At 38.4% G+C, this 18,904-nt stretch overlaps 1 protein-coding gene across 3 annotated transcripts in view; it reads left to right on the plus strand.

Annotated features, from left to right (window-relative positions):
- PHAF1 (phagosome assembly factor 1) overlaps nucleotides 1-18,904 on the plus strand; it is a 36,941-nt gene that overhangs the window by 4,248 nt on the left and 13,789 nt on the right. For all 3 annotated transcript variants that reach the window (XR_007506613.1, XR_007506612.1, XM_049804373.1), the window contains 6 exons: nucleotides 1,331-1,413; nucleotides 5,298-5,381; nucleotides 9,822-9,865; nucleotides 10,155-10,234; nucleotides 14,822-14,916; nucleotides 17,699-17,796. Coding sequence is in view for 1 of the 3 variants with exons in the window: in XM_049804373.1 (XP_049660330.1) it covers nucleotides 1,331-1,413; nucleotides 5,298-5,381; nucleotides 9,822-9,865; nucleotides 10,155-10,234; nucleotides 14,822-14,916; nucleotides 17,699-17,796 (484 nt within the window). In the remaining 2 variants the exon portion in view is untranslated. The remainder of the gene's footprint in view (nucleotides 1-1,330; nucleotides 1,414-5,297; nucleotides 5,382-9,821; nucleotides 9,866-10,154; nucleotides 10,235-14,821; nucleotides 14,917-17,698; nucleotides 17,797-18,904) is intronic.

Genomic DNA, 18,904 nt, shown 5'->3' on the forward strand with positions numbered 1-18,904 from the left:
GCAACAGTGAAAATAATTTTTTTCTTTTAGTGTTATGCTAGCCTTACATCAAAGTAGTACCTATGGTGATTTAGGCATGAGTTTGATTTTATATATGTGTATATATATATGGAGAGAGAGAGGGAGTTTTCTCACTTTGCTACTGTAGATAATGTCTAGAAGGTGCTTTAGAACATGATGTATGGTCTGAGTTTGAGAGGTGTGGCTGTTAACTAAAAGTTTGAATGCCTGAACTGTTAACTAAATAAAAGTGTAGGTCCCATGGTAAATTTTCTCTAATCAAGGCAACCTTCTTAATGTTAAAAAACTAGAAATAGAAATAGAGAAGAATAGGGCAAGGAATGTAAATAAAATGTCAGATAACTAATCTAAATTGACTTGCAGCAATTAGTAGGGAAATAAAACTTCACAATTATGAGCTCATAACCTTTCTTTATAAATGCCTGCTTTGAATCCAGGAACACGATCACATTTCATTTGGAAAGGCAACAAAGGTTTTAAATGTGATAAAGGATGAGATGGTGTGGTGCTATTCCTTCTGCAGAATCAGCTGTTTCATTCCACCTTCAAAAATTTATAGCTGTAAAGATAAGATATACACTGAGAAAAAAAAAAAAAAAAACCAACCAAAAAAAAGCCCTTGAAATTGTGTTAGAGGATGAATGACTATTAAGTGCATTACTTCAGTTGAACCAAATTGTTTAGCATGTTTATCTTGTCTGTAAACTGAGAAGATAAAGTTCCTTCCTTGACACAAGTGTAGCCCTATCAGCAGCTAATGTGGCCAGTTAGGTTGAAGGAGAATCATTGCTCCGTTTTAGTATTTGTATCTGTCTTGTACAACTACTCAGTACTTTATCAATCTTGATAAAAGGGTATGCCATAAAATGCAGTCCAGGAGCCTATTGAATGTATATAGGAGTGCTCTAGCCAGCTCTAGTGGAGTTTGGTATAGGCTATTTTATCAGTTACTGGATTGTTCACCCCAAAAACCAGAAAATTTTGTGCACAGATTGAAGAAAGATCTGTGCATTTTCTGCCTGAACTTTGCTGTTTAATTTTGTGGCTAGAGATAATTTTCTTTCATATATGCCTAACAAACTGATAGACAAACAATGACTTTTCTGTTTAAAAAAAAAAAACAAACAAAAAAACCCCAGGCCTGTGCTGATACCATGAGTCAAGTAGGCTTATTTGTTGATTGCATACCTTTCTGTTGTAATGTATTGTTTGCTGATGACGGCTCCGTTAACTCACCTGTAACCTTTCTGTTGAAAAACACTGTTAGCTGGTCTCCAAACTGAAGAAATGCAACTGTTTTTATTTACAGGAATGCCATTGGCTCAGGCTGTAGCAATTCTTCAGAAACACTGTCGCATTATCAAAAACGTCCAGGTTCTCTACAGTGAGCAGGTGAGTACTGCATGGTCTGTCTGGGTCATTCACCTCATTGTGTCCCAGAATTAAAGCATTAGGGGGTATATTACTACTGCGTCATGCTAACGTGTGTGTTGTATGTACTGTGGAGCTACTTGAAATTGAATTACGCCAAATTAATTACCACCACATCAGAGCTGTAGCTTCTATAATGGTTTCACGTCAAGTGTAATAATCCTCAGGACATTGCAGTGATTTAACAGGTATCAGTTTTGTATATGCAGTGGTGGGGTGGTATTGTTTTTCCCTTAAGAAGGGAAATGTTCTGTAATTAGTTTGATAACTTAATTCCAGTCTTTTTACATTATCATTGTCAAGTATTTTTGAAGTACTGAATTGCTCATTACCTTCTGCTTTCATGTTTGGTTCAGAGGTGATGAACCCCCTAAGAAGGCTTCCGCACTTTCTGGATCTGCAATTTTGTCTGCAGAAAGTGGATGCAATAATTTAAACCAGCTGTAGATGTTTTAATCATTCTTCATAACTAAGCATTAAGTTCCTAATATGTTTGACTTCCACCAAAAAGGGGACTAGAAGTGAAACCTTTCTGCTAGATCAAATAAAACGTGTTGTATACCCACCTTAACTTTGAAGGAAGTGGAAGGGAAGAGGAGATAGGACAAAGGAGTATTGTGACTCTCCAAATGTGTATTATGTGAAATGCACGTTAATCAGAAGATCGTATTCATGTGCTGTAGATGACAGATCTTTGCATCAGGAAAAAGGCAAAGACTGCTAGAATGTCAGTTTGTATCAGAATACTGCTTGAGGCCTGCTGTTTGCAGTGAATACTGAATGGCTAAGGAACAAGCTTGACTCGGTCACTTACTGCTGGATACGTTTTTAATGTAATTAAATGAATTATCCTTTTTTGTTTCACATTATGTAGATTTGTGGGGTTTATGATGACTGAATTGCAAATTGAAAATCTAGCTCCTTGTACTTAAGGCATGGGAGCACCCGTCTGGCAGTGAATGCATTCCTTGGTTTTTGTATGCTTTTGAGGGGTTAGTTTTTCTTACCACAGTACATTCTGGAATTATTTCCAGGTTTGTTTGGATAAATTATGAGTTTCCTGTTCCTCCCAGGTTTGTAGAATCACAGAAGGATTAGTGGTGTAGTGCTAGAAAGCAAGGTATACCGCTGCTTGGCTTTTTACGCCTCTTGGAAAGCTACATTGTGCTTGACCACGTACACTGAATTTTCTACCTGGAAGGCAGGGGAGGGTGTATGGTTTTTCTCCCCAAACAGTAATAAATGTAAAGATGTTTTTAACATCTGCGTAGTGCAACAAAATAGTAGTTCTCAACTTTGTGGAATAGTTGTGCTGATGATATTTCTTCTGTATGTTATTCCGATTCAGTGCTTGATACCGGTGCATTTTTTCCCATATGCCACTCGGGGCCTGCAGTTGACTGTCTGGCTATATCCTTACCCTCATGCAGAGAACATCATGTACTTCATTGGCAGCTGAGCACAAAGACCTGCTGCTGCAGCTCTTGGAAGAGTCAAAGCTTTAAGTAAGCTTTGCCATGCACAACTTTTATCTAGCTAAGCTATACCTGAACAGCCTTCATGTATTTCCTCTTTGCTTTCTAAAAGAATGCCTTTGAGCATAGTGATCAAATGTTATTGAAAGTTGTTGCATCTAAATTGCTGAATTTCTGATCCTGGAATTCCAGCAGCAAGTATTTCCTTTCAAAAATTTATATGACAATTAAATGCAATTAGATCTGCCCACAGCTCTCTTTTCAATTTAACATAAATGGGATGCCCAAACGGTGCTAAAAAGCTTGATGAACCCTTTTCTGTGACTAAAGAATTTTAACTCCTTTTTGGTCAGTTTAAGTGCGGTACTTAATTGCCTTTGTATGTTTTCCTAAACCCCTTCCTCTGGATTTGTGTTGATGGGATTGTTCGGTGATTGCAGGTTTTTCCTGCAGCTTTGTGTAGATTAGCAGTGTAACTGCACATCTGAGTTGCTTCTGTCAGGAAGGACTCTTCTGTTGCTTCCTGGCATCATCTTTCATTCTTGAGGTTCTATTTTGTGTATTAAGTCACAGGAACTAAATCTGGGCCCTTGAAACTTTTCTTCTATTAGAAAATATGCCAGCATAGAACAGAAGCTATTTGCTGTAATAATTATCAAGCTTTTCCTCAATTTTTTTCCCCCCACCCACTCAAAAGTACTTGTAATGCTCTCATTCATTTTGGAATAACCTTGTGAAAATTCTGCTTAGAAACCAGTGAAATGCAGCATGTATCCCATATCAGAAGAACTTTGTTGGTATATTTAAATGCAACATGACAAGTCTTTTTGCTCTCTCTGTAGCCTTTTCTAAATTAGATTTATAAGGGATTTAAAAAAGAGCTTCAGGATCAACATTAGACCTTTTTGTATCAGGCTTATGGCTATATCGCAGTGCTGCTTCAATTCTACATAGTATCATAAAAGTTTGCCAGCGATAGTGAAGTACTGGTGCCATTGTGCAAGGCACTGTGAAGATTTCATTGAGAAGACAGCTTAACACACCAGGTCACCGGTGTTCAAGAAAAATGAGCTTGAACTGAATCTGCTTCAGGAAAAGCTACTGGAGCGATCAAGGGGAATGGGAAATCTGCATCGCAGGGGACTGAAAGCCCTGTGGTTTGTTTTGAGCTAGTGATATGAAGTCTAGGATCTGATTACTTAAATATATGGTTTGGAAAGGGCTGGGAGATGCATGTGAAAATGCACAAAAAGTATCCAGGCTAGAAGACAGTGCTGATGTGAGAATAAAGAGGTGAGAAAATTTAGGATGAAAAATTAGACTCCTGACAGTCAAAACACAGTCCTTCTCCCAGTAGAACAAAGGGGAGAGTAACAGTTTTTAAGGTACCTTGTGTTTAATTCATAAAAAGGGCTATATGGTGTGGCTGCCCACATTAGAAGCCTGTATATGTCCCAGATGTCCCATCCCCATTCTGTCTTTTGCTAGATAACTGCTTGGTGCAGTTCTAGGGCACGAATATTGCTGTCTGCCTGTCATTCAGCCTTTTTTCTCCTTTGAGGAGACAGTTGTGGAGGGTAGAGCTTTTTGAAGCAAATGTGCTTTAGGTGGTACATGATCGAATAGCGGAATTAGGGCCAACTGACTGTATGCATGGATTGTACTGGTACAGGAGTGAGCAGCTTCCACAGTGTCGCAGCAGACTGAGATGGCATAGAGCCTATACAGACACCAGTGAAGCCAGTGGAATGTCTCCTATTGACTCCAGCAGACTGCAAATTAAGCCTGTAGTTGTTATGATTCACAGTAACTAAGGAAACCTAAATTCACAACATAAAGGCCTGAAGCTTTCCTTTTGAGGCCTGAAAAAGACTGTGACACTCTTTGATTTTTGAAGTGGAAAGCCCTCTCACCATCTTTTTGTCAAGTGTACACTTGGTTCTGATGTGGGACTTGGTGAGATGGGCTATTATTATTGTGTGCCAAAAATGCAAGATTGTCCCTGCGTGATGTCTTTGATGCTAAACTAGGAATGTTAATGTTCAAGGTGGTTGTGTCTGTCATCCTGTCCTCTGTCCATCCCTGCACCTTCCCCCCCCCCCCCCCCCAAAGTAATGGACAGCTACCCTTTTGGGAGTTCTTGCAGGATGCATATCTTACACAGGCACTTCTATTTCTTTTCATAAGGAAACTGAAGTGTTTGAGAGGTTTGGCTAAATGTATTTTCATTATGCTTATTCGTTGAACAAGTGGTGGTTTTCTGAGGCAGTTTTGTTTTTCCAAAGTAACCAATTTATACTTATACAATGATATGTATCTTAACAAAGAAGCCTTGAAATTAAAAGCCTAACAGCTTTTTTTGTTTTACAGTCACCTCTTAGCCATGACCTCATCCTTAACCTGACTCAGGATGGAATCAAACTGCTGTTTGATGCTTTCAATCAGAGACTTAAGGTAATAAAACACCCTTCCTGCGAACAAAACAATGCAAACCAAAAGCTTAGGAGATATTGACACTTAACAGACTCTAAGTATGTGGTTCTTTGAGACATTTAATTTGCCGTATATACTGCTCTCTTGTGATAATGAACTGCATTTCTTCAGTTTGGGGGTTACATCTTTGTTTACAGGATTAAGATGCTTTAACCTTGTACTAGGGTCTGTAAGAGTACTACAGGAGTATGATGGTCCAGTGTGGTCTCGCTTGTCCATCTTCTCTCGAGTTGCAGCAGAAGCTGCGAAAGGCCATTACTAAAGCTAAGCCTAGGATTTAAGATCAAATCATTGGTTAATTAATGCAAACCAGACTGTTGATTTCTGCCCAGGTTGTTCCTTTATCTGTGCTGCCATTTTATTTTTAAAAGTAAACTTACTTCCTCCTATTCTTAGTTTTCAGTTGAGTTAGGTTCCCAGGATACTTGTGTGGCTAGAGTGCATGATCTCTCCCGGAAAGCCACATTCAGGCCTATTGTGAGCAGCTGACTCCTGCACTGACTTCCGTTTGTTCTGGATGAGTTTTTATTCTTGCAGTTTAAGTCCTCAGACCAGCAATTCTGCTTCTGTGCTTTTAGGTGACCCAGTGTTGATCTGCCCCTCTCTAGGATTCTTTGTGTAGTTAAGATGCAAAATAAAGGGCAAGCTGGGTGCTAACCTTGTTCCCCTTGCTCACTCACGTCTCCGATAAAACCAGCAGCAAAACGTCACTCTCCAAAATGTCAGCCTAGGGCTTTATCCCCCAAATGACTGTAAGAGTGTAGCAGCGTGCCATCAGCTGAAACTTGAGCTCTTCATGTACTTTAAATGTATACGTAAAATTGAATACCAACCCAAATTAGTAGCTGTTGGAAGTACTTATTTCTCTAGTAGTAACCTGTAACACCATGGTACTTTGTATTTTTCTTTTTCAAAATCTCTTGCATATTAACTATAAAAGTACACATTTTGAAGAGCAATTTTCAGTTCAGATTGAGCTCAGATGGGGGACAACTGGGCACTTTTTTGCCAGATTTCAGTTTGTCATTGCCTTATGGTAGTTTCTGTTCATGAAGTCATTCTGTAATAATGGGATTTTTATTTTTGTCAAGATTTAGAACTTAGTTATTCAGATTGTATATGTGAATTTACAATTTTTAAGGGAATATCTTGAAAAGTCTCTGTGTCAGACAGATCTTTATCAGTGTAAGCTACATCTGCTGTACAAAATATTTCCAAAATATATTTAATTCTTAAGGAGGCTGAACTCAAAACTGACATAATCACTTCAAGTGCATGGCTTGCTTACTGACACTTTTTTGAATGTTGCAGTCTTGTAGTGTTTCTGAAGTGCTGTAACTAGTGTATGCCATGTCTCTTCATCTCCAGTTTTTGAGGGTTTGGCTGTCATTTAAACACCCAGTGTTCTAAGAGCATTTCTTCTCATCTTTTTCCACAATGTGTTTTAAAACTTAAAAAAAACCACCAAACAAACAAAAAAAGAAAAGGAGCCCCCCCCCCCCCCCCCCCCCCCCCCCCCTTTTGGTATGTGTTTCTAGGTTTGTTTAAAAAATATTAAAAATTATCTTTTCTTGTATGTTGTAGTATCACTTTTCTGGTCTAGTGATACCGTTTGTTTGAACTATGAAGAGTAAAGCTATGTAAATGCATGCAATGCTGTGAAAACTTATACTTGTAAAAGTGTTCAGAAAGCTTTCTTTATAGAAGAAATTCTATGGGATCAGTTCAGAAGTGAGCAAGAGGCTTGTTAAAGAATAGTGTAGGTGTAGAGTAAGTAATGCCTAGTTTTAAGATGTTATGACTCTGTGTTTTCAGTGTTGCTCAGCAGCAGCAAAACTGGAAAAATCAGGATGCCTTTTTTCTCTGCTTTGTGTGTTGTTTTTTTTAATACACACTTGCTATTAGATTTGGTTGTGAAAGAGATTGAAATACAGGCTACTAAAATGGAAGGTCTTGATAGATCCAAAGAAGCTGGTGCAGGAACAAAGCCAGAGCAATATTCCTAAAAAGTTTCCTCCCTTTTTTCAGGGAAGGGAGGGAGGCTTGTGCATAGTCTCTCTACTCACCTTCAGTAGCCAAAGCACTGCAGGAGATGTTACTAACATGAGCTAACATGAAAGAGGAGACCCAGGACCAGGTCCTGAAAACATTGCTATGAATTTTAGCACCAAGGGGTCTCACACATGCTCCCTCTGAGGTCGAAAAGAGTCAGATTTCAGAGTGTTGGTCTGTTGTTATTGCTGGTTAGTACATACCTGAACATTTGTGAGTCTTACTCAGTAGTAATTATCAAAACACTGAGTGTGACAAAACATCAGGTTTTACACATTTAAACCAACTGCCTTCTGGCTCTGTAGTAAACCCATCACTGAATAGTCCTTGGTCTTTTCAGGTTTTGTTCTTCTGCACACAGAAAGGATCACGTTAATCCTTTCATCAGTGTAGCTTCTGTAGTTTAAAAAATAAATCCTTTTCTAGTGCTATGGCCTGTTGCAGTGTTTCTTCAATATGTGTCTTTCATGACTTCTATGAGATCTTTTGACTACCTTTAAATTTTGCTGAGTTGCGCTTGTTTCTTCCTCTGCTGTTAGTAAAAAGAAATGTTGATGTGAATAGATCTGTCTGAACTGTGGGAGGAGGGCTGATGGCAAATCGGTGCCTGTTGGCTGCTGTCAGGGTGTTTCTTTCATGGGGGACCTCATTTGTGCAACGTGCTGTTCCTCATGTACTGCCCCTTTTTGTTGTTCGACTCATCCTTTTGTCTTCCACCACCGCAGCATGTTTCAGCAGAACTTCAGGAGAGTGCCCAATGCTCTCTGGTAGTTGCTGCAAAACTAGATCTGTGGGGAGGGTGGTTTTCTCTGTTTTAAGAAATGTTTTCTGGAACGGGGGAAAAAGATGATGTGCAAGGTCACTAAAAAAAAATGTAAAATCATTCCTAGCTTTTCATAAAAGTAGCCTTTGTTTTTAACAAGCTGTGCAGTAAAGGAAACCTGGACTTGTCAAACTGCATTTGAATTAAAATACTGGCTAACAAAGTTTTTCCAAGAAGCATAATTCAAAGTATAAGTATTAAGAAGATTTTGCCAGAATGTTCATTTGTTACTTGCTTTGTGCTGTACTTGTTGCTTATATCCTGAAATGTGTGGGCTTCCTTAGCAAACAAAGTGCTTCAGAGAACTCTTCCAACTTTTTATGAGTCAACAGCATACCATTAAATGTTGATTATTATTTTTTTTTAATTTTTTTTATAAGATGGTGGTTTAAGCTTTGCAAGTTGTTTTATTTAGGGTTAATTGCTGGGCATCTCCCAAAACCAAGACTTCCTTCTTAGCTGATGATATTTTTAGGCTTTAAAGCCACATTTGGTAGGAAGCTCCCTGGGCAATTCTGCTCTATTCCATAACTGAAGAGTGAGGCCTTTCTAAATCTGCCAGTGATTTGTTGGAGGATTATACAAAGCATAACAAGTGCTTTACCTTTTCTTTATGGCAGTTATGATGTGTTCTACGTATTTTCCTTTTCCTGCTGACACAGGAACCTGTATGTAGGGTGGAAGAAGCTTGTGTTTGACAATGGTTTCTCGCCAAAAATGATCTGCTTAAAGCCCAGTCTAGCCTCAAGATCCAGTAACAGTCACATAAAAATCATTCTTGGATGCACATTTGCAGTAATGTGTTCGGAACAAAGGATCCATACCTAATATTGTCTGTAGAGAGGGGAGCTCCTTGGAATATTCAATAAGGTCTAAAATATTTAATAAATATCAGAACTAGGTATTATGGCTTGTTCTGATTCTGTGGCCTGCTCTCTTGATTGTCTGCTGTAATGCTCGGAGAGATTGCTAGATGTCTTTTTATGTAGTATTGAAATGGAATGCTACTACTTAGTCTTGCTGTGTTCATCTTTTACTTTAGAAGGAGTTGGAAAGTTAGAACAGTGCAGTCAGTGCTAGGACTTAACTACCCTGCACAGGCGTTCTTCAGCGTAATAAAAGCAACCCAAGGAATGGCCTACTGTTTGACATTCATTAGAGGATTCCCTAATTAGCTAACCTTTGCTATTACTTTCCTTTGAACTTGCTGAGGAGTAATCTTTGCAGAAATCAAGGTGCTGATGTATTAGTGAAAAGATTACTTTCCACTGGTCAGTGCTGATTTACACAGGATCTGGAAGTACTGTACTGAACCCAGCATTGTTCTTCAGGATTTGTTTCAGATGCGCAGCTGCTGAGTCAAGTTTTTGGAGTTTCATCTCTGTCAGTGTGATTTATCCTAGCAGAGTTCTGTTAAGGAGGAGAGCGAGCAGCACTAGCTAGTCTTGCCTTTTGACAAGAATTTGCCTCTGTAATGAGTTGCAAATGTGTGAAGTATGGTAATGTTTCTGTTTCCTGTGTTTCAGGTGATTGAAGTTTATGACTTGACTAAGGTGAAGTTAAAATATTGGTAAGTGATTTAAGACCTCCCATGATTGATTAGAGTGACTGCCTTCTCATTTTTTTTTAAATACTGAATTAATTTTTTCGCTCGTTCTTGTTAAAAAACAAAAATAACTGTCAAAAAAGAACGTAGTTAATTATCCTTTCTTGGACATAGCACTTAGTGAAATTACCAGTTTACTCTTTCCTTCAGTCTTGAAGACTTCTTCCAATTTAAATGTCGTATTGCTATTAGTAAATGTTTGTAGCATCTGTTCAATATTCTCAAGACAGAATCATTTGGTTTTCTTTTTCAGTGGTGTCCATTTTAACTCTCAGGCAATTGCTCCAACTATAGAACAAATTGATCAGTCATTTGGAGCAACACATCCAGGAGGTAAGTCTGTTTGAGAAGCACACCTAGATTGACAGACTTCTTTCCAGGAAGTCTTCCTTTTATGTCTGCCTAGAGAAATGTGTAGACACTTCTATTGTCAAATGATCTGAAATTGTGTTCCAGAATGGTTGTATTCTTATTGCTGGGATATCATGTAAAATGTACTGTAAGTTCAGTTGTGACTTTAAGTGAAATAGTGAGGCAGAGAGTCATTGGCACAGAATGGTGTATTCAGAGATCATTAATGATCTGTTTTGAACTGCCAGTACCAGAAAATTGTGAGCTTTGTTGATGATGCTGTTGTTTTTACACATTCTTATGCATGGTCAGCTCTCAAATGTCCTTAGGGATTAAGTATACCATGAACATACAGTCATTTGAGCCAATCTCTGTGCAGAGTCAGCCAGGACTGTTTGCTAAGGCTCCGTGCTCTGAGAACGTAGTTATACCCCTGCTAGGGCAGGATCAAGTCTGAGCCTGTGTATAACTGGCTTGCATCTCCCTGCGCCTCCTTCCTGTTACTGGGAGCACTGGGGAGGTGTGAAGCCAGCTGATGTGCAGCACGACCAGAACCAGGACAAGTTTAATTAACCTGGCTGAACCCACTCTGACTCTTGCGCAGCTATTTGGCTGTTCACCACCTCTGTAGCAGGAAAAAGACTATCTTTAAGCTCCTTGTTCACCTGTGAAAATGGAGAGTGTATTTCAGGGGTTTGGTAAGTGCTGAATATAAGCTAGTGGTGAAACTTTGAAGAGGATATTTAAAATTAAACTGCTCAGAAACTTGAAAGAAATGGAGCCACAAACTAGCATAACAAGAAAGATGATTAACTCCATATAGGCAAGATACCCTTTTTAGAGCATCATTTTCTGTTTTTAGCTTAACCCAGTCCATTTGCAGTAGTCAGGCTGATCCCAAATAGGCTAGCGTTTTTTGTGATTGATGGCAATTGCATATCCAGTCTTTGTCCGTGTTTTCTGCAGACAATCTCTTGCACATTACGGAACAGAATTTATTAACTGTAGAGGGTCATGTGGCTAAAGTAACATCATTGCTTAAAAGCCTGCTGTAGTAGATGAATATCGGATTGAGATAAATGAATCTTGGATTTCTAGCCATAATACTCCAAGGACCAGAACTGGCCTTTTTAAACTTCACTTCAGTCATGATCTTAATGTTTCCTCTTAGGCAGAAACTCTGAGATCTATAGTTAGATCTATTATGAAAATAGTATGTACGAGAGACTATGTAGAATTTGGGAAGGGTGAAAGTGGTTCCATATCCTTGACAGTGTATAATATTTACTTGTTCTGTGACAGTGGTTTATTTGTAAATATTTAGAGGTGAAGTGCTTGCAAAATTGTGATATTATGAACCATAAAAATATATATTGAGCTGTAAGCATTGCTTATGATAGAAATAGCATGTTTTATTACTGCATAAAATTGTGTGCAAGCCCTTAAAAACATAGTTTGGTACCACTTGTCTTCATGCTGAATTTGCCAGATCTTGTGTGCCTGTCATATTCAATTAAGAAAACTTGCACACTTGCTTCAGCTGATGATAGCTTTTCATAACATCTTTTCATCCAGTGACATGTAGATATGAAAAAGTATTTATTAAAATATTGGCCTCTTACCATTTCATTAGTGCATTTGCTTATTTAGTTTCCTCACTGGAAATTTGGTATCTTCCATTAGTAGCCTACTTAGCAGAAGTAAATGCTCTTTATTAAGCTGCCTGTCATAAACAGTTTGAACTGTATCATGCAGTGCAAGTTTTGGATGATAACTTTTTTCTTTGTATTTTCTGAAACAGAAAATGCAAAAAAACCAAAATAGTTTTCAGCATGTGGGAGGGATGATGACAGTGTTTTCATGTCCCACAAAAATTTGAGGTGGAGTGGGGAGAAAAAGGTGGGAAAAGAAACATTCCTCTTAATGTGACCAAAGTACCAAATGCCAGTTTTCATGAATGAAAGTATGACATAACTATCCCTTTTCTTCTCTGTACCACTACTCTTCCAAAACCCCAATGCAAGCCCTTTAAGTGTAAGAATATTTTGTTGTTTATTTGTGTTAACCACCACTAGAATTTCAAACAAAATGTTGTCTTTTACTTAAAACTAAGGTGGTTGCAGCAGAACTTTCCGGCAACAGGATACAGTGATAGTTTCAAAACATATTTCAAAAGGTTAGCAATGGTTTTGTGTTGAAACCGACCTTCAGTGAGCAGTTTTGGTTATGCCAAATCAGTGGCTTTAAAAAAGAAGAGTTGTCAGGAAAATTGCGACCATCTTAATTACTTTTTGGCTAATGTTAGTTTGAAACATGGTATTATCTTTGTCATGGGGCTAATTGAAATATGACCACTTTGGAGGTCAATAGCTTCATCCAAGCCAAGATTGTATCCCACATTTCCATGATTCTCTGACCTGATCTCCTGCTGCGGAGTGCTTGCTCTTGCCAGTGGTTCTGTTGAAATCGCATCCTGTTCCGAGTCCTTGTGGATGTGGCTGTCTGCCGAAGTGCCATTCAGCATGGATAAGGGCTGGGGAATTGAACTGAAATCATAAGATGGAAAGAAGAAAACCATCCTTCCCTCCTGCCACAATGACCTTGCAAGGATTGGGGGGGGTCCTATCTTCTAGCTCTGCAAGTCTCAGAGACTTCAGAGGTTGCCCAGTCTCCCCTGAGGTGCCAGAAGGGTCTTGTGCTTGATACCAGGAAGACTCGGGTTTTGGATCTGCCTCTGCTTTTATCAGGACTGTGTCTGTTGTGCTGGCTTGCTGGTGTCAGTGGCTTTGTCCTGTCCTGCTCTACAGAAATGTTTTCCATCTGGTCACACTCTGCTGCTTTCCTGGAAGGCAGATTCTCTTCCCTTCCTTCACCCAGCGTGCAGCAGCAAAGAAGCAGTCTTTTTGCTTCTATCAGCAATTTTGAATGAAAGTATTCTGCAGGGTACCTGTGTAGTAAATAAATTTTAAAAAATAATAATAAAGAACAGTCTTACCTTGTTCAGTCACGTGGCTGTGACATATGGTCTTGAGGGATACATGAGAGAACTTCATAAGGATAAAAACACTTCTTGCCCTTTAAGCCTAAACATCAACAAACATTGCAGGGGATGGGAACTGATGTGATTTATATAATCAGATATCACACTTGGCATGACTAGGGGAAAAACACTTCTCCAGCTGGCTCTGGGCTTTGGAAAAGATGCATCATAATTTATCACATGAGAGATATTTGTGTAATTTTCCTGCAGATCAAAACATTTCCCTCTCCCCACACATTTTCCTTTGAGCGACAAGCAAGGAAAATGCTCTTAACCAGCACATTCTGCAGAAAAGGCAAATGATGAATTTTGAAAGCTTAATGCTTATTGCTCAACTATTATTTTTCTATCCTGGGTGGTCTGGCATTGTCCAGATACCTTGTGACATGTCTCTCAAGTTGAATGTTTGAAAGGCACGTTGGGGGGGATATTTATATGCATTTTTCTCACTATGGTGTGTCATCTTAAATATAAAATTGTAAGAAAAAAGGGGAATATTGAACCGGTTTCCCTTGGTAAAGTGGAAGAAAGCAGCTTCTCTTGTTAGAGTGTTTCCTTATTGTTTTTTGCCTTTGCTGTTTTCAAACTGTTTTGCAAATGAACCAATTTCTGTGTGGTACAAGAACACTGCATTCCCCCCAGTGGCTACCGGGCACAGGTTGAAGTTTGGTAGCATCAATCCCGAAGCTGTTCCCAAGCTCTCAGTCTCCTGGGGTTGTTTTTAAGCTTTCCACAGTCTCACAAAACAGTATGTCTGGTTAGAGTAAGTACTGGGGTGACTTTTATTGCTGTTTATAGTTGATGCTGTGCAATTTATTGCAGTAAATCAGGACATCTCATAACGTGATGACAGCTGGAAGTCTGTGTGTGTTCTAATGTATTGCTGCTTTTTGTAAAAGCTGACCAATCGGCTGGTGTTTCTGATGATACTATTTTTAATTATCATCATAAATGGCCTAGGACCTGCATGTCTGAAGCATTTTCTTGTTGTGCCATATTACTCGGGAATGCAGGTATCTGAACTGGGGCATGCAAGCGAGAGCTCCTCTTGGGAAGAGAGGTGGAAGTGGCAGGGAGGTACCTGTGAGCTCCCACTCGGGAACATGCTTCCTGGTGGTGTGAAATATGGAATTTATCAGTGTTCCAGGGCACAGATATTTCTGGTTGATATTGTACAGGTGTTTCACGTAACAATGAACAGAATTGTTTTGTACTAATAGTGGCTGTTTAAACTACTTTAGGGATATTAAGGTATAATTGATTGTGTCATTGTATAATTGTATCATTAGGGATAGGTTAGTGCCTACAGGCTTGCATAGGCAACTCTAATGAATCTAAGGTTTCTCTTGTTAGTATGTTTCTACTGCAACAAATTAAAAGCAAAACTATTATTGTCTAGTGTAATTGTGTTCCTCCCACATCTCGAGATGTAGTAAATTCATTGAGGTGATGAAAGTGCTGTTAGATCTGAACTGGAAAATTCTTAGTTTATCTTGGTAACTCTGTTTTTACTTTCTTTTCCCTTTTAGTGTATAATTCAGCTGAGCAACTCTTTCACCTCAATTTCAGAGGACTGTCGTTTTCTTTTCAGTTAGACTCCTGGACTGAAACTCCGAAGTACGAGGTCAGCAATCATTCTTAGTTAATGGATAGACTTTTTGCTGTTATAGTACTTGCAAAATATCACCTACAATGTGTCTCGCCTGCAAGCAAAAGAAACCAGTAATTTGGAAGGAATTTAACTCCTGAGCTGTGCTCTTATTCGTGCTATGATATCATGTTGAAGTTAAAAAATTTTCTTCCTTTTAGCAGAAGGCATATGCTGAGAGGTTTTGCTTGTATCATGAACTGGGACTAGCAATTCTGTTGTTGAAAGGAGTCTTCTAAAAATACGAGCAGTGTCTATGCAAATACGTGAATATTAAGCAATCTACTGGAAGGCTGTTCTTTTATCAGATATTTTTGAATCTCATCAAAGTGATTATGCAACTAAACTAGGAGAGAGTTCATAAAATACATTTTCATCTTAAGTGTCCTTCATCTTAAGTGTCCTTCAGTATGAGTGCTTTTAGAAAGCCCAATGAATGAGCTTAATTTGTAATGCCTGTTTGCATATTCACCAAATGTTCTGATGAGTTACTGAATAATTGAACATATTATTGTGCTCTCTGAAATCTTTGGAAATCACTGTCTATAGTGGAAACAAGATCAGGTCTTCTGTGATTTCCAGTTATACTAACAAAACTGTACATATAACCTGTTTTCTGTGAGGATGGAAATGCCCTCAGTTGTATTATCTAGGCTCACCAGTTAAAAAGAATGCATGCTGTATGGTAAATAAGAAGGAGCATATAAGAGCCAAAGCGAAGTGGAAGAAAACAACCAACATGATTACACATGTTCTTATGTCACAGCCTAGTACTTTAGTAGTTGTGTTTAGACATGTGAGAGAACACGGGGTAACCTTAGGGGAAGTTATTATTTAGCAGTAGTGAAGGTCAGTTGGGTTTCAGAAATACTGGAAGGTAAATAGAAACATAATAAGCCAAACAGAAAGAATGTCCCAACAAAGACTAGGTGCTTTTCATGTAAGAGTTCCCAGGGTATTTATGAATGAAATGGCTGAGCTGCTAAGAAAGTCAAATGTTACACCAAAGATTTGAAAAGATCATAGAATATCTCAAGTTGGAAGGGACCCACAAGGATCACAGAGTCCAACTCCCTACTCCTTGAGGACTACCTAAAACTAAAAGATACTAAAATAAAATTGCTAGAATCAATTTTAGCCATTGCATCTGTGTGTCTTGTTTTGGTACCTGGTTCAGTTAACTAAGAAAACAATTAGGGATCGTTGCAGAATGCTTGGTGCAAATATGCTTTGAGAGGGACATAGTGTGGTTCTTGGGGATGATGCAGTTCTTCATAGCTGCCAGGACAGTGGAGAAAATAATTTTGTGTTCTCAAAGTCTTTCATCCAGTTGTTCAAATGAGGTTAGTAAAACGCTGTTTGCACAGAGTGAAAGGTGAAATTCTCCCCTGGATTTTAAATAGGTAGAAGTAGGATAGTTTAGAAAACACAGTAGTATGAAACAGTCCACAGGGAAGATGACTATTTGTGGAGCCTTTTGGGGAGGAATGTTAGGAAAGACCGAAGAGTTCAATGAAATCTGAAGATGTCAAAATCTTTCAAGTTCAGAGGGGATCATATAGTAATGCTAAATTAGTTAGCAAAGCAGTGTAATCTCTGCTTATGGAAATGAAAAAACTCTGAAGAAAACTTTGACTTTTTTATATAGCTGGTGACAAACTGCAGGTGAGGAGAACATGAAAACCTACTTGCACTGTTTCTGTTAAGAAATGAGGCATATGTGGCCCAGGCGCTTCCATGGCTCTGGAGGAGATTTCTCTGTTGCTAAGGCATAAGTATGTTTAAAAGTAATCTAAATTCTGACTACTTTATAAAGCTGTGTTTTGAGGTATTCATGTTCTGGGCAAATTCAGAAAGAGGATTGAAATCAGGGCATCTCTAGGTTTGCGAAGTAGTGGAGGTTCCCTTCTAAATACCTACAGCAGTGAAAGTCATTGCTCTGGGTTAATTTATTTTTATTTTTTTTCTTTTCCCTAAGAGTAACTTTTTGTGTTTACCTTACGTGATGTCCTGCTAAAGTAGACCAGGATAATAGTTGCATATTGTGCATCATGTTTTTGTTGACTGCTTGTGACAAAGTTAGTTTCTTTTCTGTCCAGTGCCAGTAAAGTATGTTGGCAGTCTTCAAGAAGGTCCTGTCATCTTCAGAGTTGAAAGAAGTAGGCTCTTAACCGCACTAGAAGAATGAACCTGACTTCCTTAGCATGCTTTCTGTTTGATGAGAACACTCAAAATCCCTATCAAAACAATATGTGTAAGAATGTGGTGATAAGGAGAGCAGAAAATTATTTAATGAATTAGTCTGTTCATCAGATAAAGGTGTTTTACAAACCAGCAAAAATTTTGAAAGGCTGAAATTAATGCAGTGGGTGAGGAAAAAAATAAGTTCTACCTTTAAGATAGCCAATTTCTTAGAACTTAAATGCAGCATATCATACAAATACTTTACATTGCTAGTGCCAGTGATCAAACCAAGAAAATGTGAATTCTCAGTACATACCATGGCTAATTGTCAGACTAGTGCCATCTTTTGGTTTAGAAACATAGTGAGCGTTTCAACCCAGCTTTGGAATCCAGGAGTGGCATAATGTAAAAAAACACCGTCTAGAAGGGCGTTTTATTGTAGTTTTTCCCCCTTGTCTTTGGCTAGAGACTTATCCAAATTGGTAAGCATATAGTATATTTCTAATGTAATTTATAACTTTGGCCTGAAGCGTCTACTGTGTCATGTAACAAGAATGATGTTGTATATCCACAGCCTAACTTTGCCCATGGTCTAGCCTCTCTGCAAATTCCACATGGTGCGACTGTGAAACGTATGTACATCTACAACGGAAACAGTCTGCAGGATACGAAGTATGTACAGCTAGTTGTGCTGTTTTGATAATTTAGAATATACTTTTTCTTCCGCGTTTATTTAGGGTTTTGTGAATGCTAAATATAATAATACATTTTTTTAGTTCAGTTTGAGTCTTTTATGAATTTGGTAGTGTGCAGAATGCCTTTAGATACCAACCTCTTTCAATTTCCATAGGCGTTGTCCTCAGGCCATATAATCAAATGTTGGTTTGATTTATGTTGCTATAAAAACAGCTTGGTTCAGCTCTAGTAGGCTAATTCAATTGACCTGAAAATGAATTAATTACGTAAAGGAGGAAATGTAGTGAATCCAGTAAGAGATGCAGTTAGGCTATTCTTAATCTAGATTTTGTTTGCATGCTAATGACCTCTCTCTAGACAAATCAAATTTGGTGTAATTTTGTAGTGTATTGGTACTATGTGTGTCATGGCAGGGTCCTACCAAGGGTCTTAAACTCTCTCACTATACAAAAACAATAAAATATATATTTTCAGGCTTAAGCCATATGCATAATCTACCATATATTCAATATATTTGTAGTTACCTGACTGAACTTACTATTCTCAGAAAACTAATCTTCATGCCTTAATACTAATGGAATAGTTATATTTTAATATGGTTAATGTTTTCTGTGGTATTGTATTCTGTCATGTCTTCTTTTAAGCAGTAATTTATTGTACAACATCTGATGTTTTGCTCTTTCTAAAAACATTGTTCCTGGGGTTCCTTACTCAAGGAAATACTGAAAGGACTTCTGTAAATTCTTCCCTTTCAGCTTATAACTACCCAAACTGATAAGGTGGTAGTTTTTGCAGTCAGTTGTGTTTGAATGCCAGGAGAAGATTTAACACATCCTTGGATTACTGCTCAGAAGGAAGGGAACCTTGTTTATGCAGACATTGTCTCCTAATTAGAAATAAGTGCACTTCAGAAAAATGTGTTGTCTGTGCCCATCTGTGACATGGTGGGGCTTTAGTGAAAGCACTAATTGCCGCATGGGGCTCTGTAATATGTGTGTGTGAGAGTTCAAAGCCTGTGTTTTAGCTCAAGTCATTCATGCAGAGGAGAAATACACATAAGAACAGTGAATTTTACAGGGCATAT

This window comes from Accipiter gentilis, chromosome 7 (assembly GCF_929443795.1).
Source record: "Accipiter gentilis chromosome 7, bAccGen1.1, whole genome shotgun sequence".
NCBI classification, from domain to species: Eukaryota; Metazoa; Chordata; class Aves; order Accipitriformes; family Accipitridae; genus Astur; species Astur gentilis.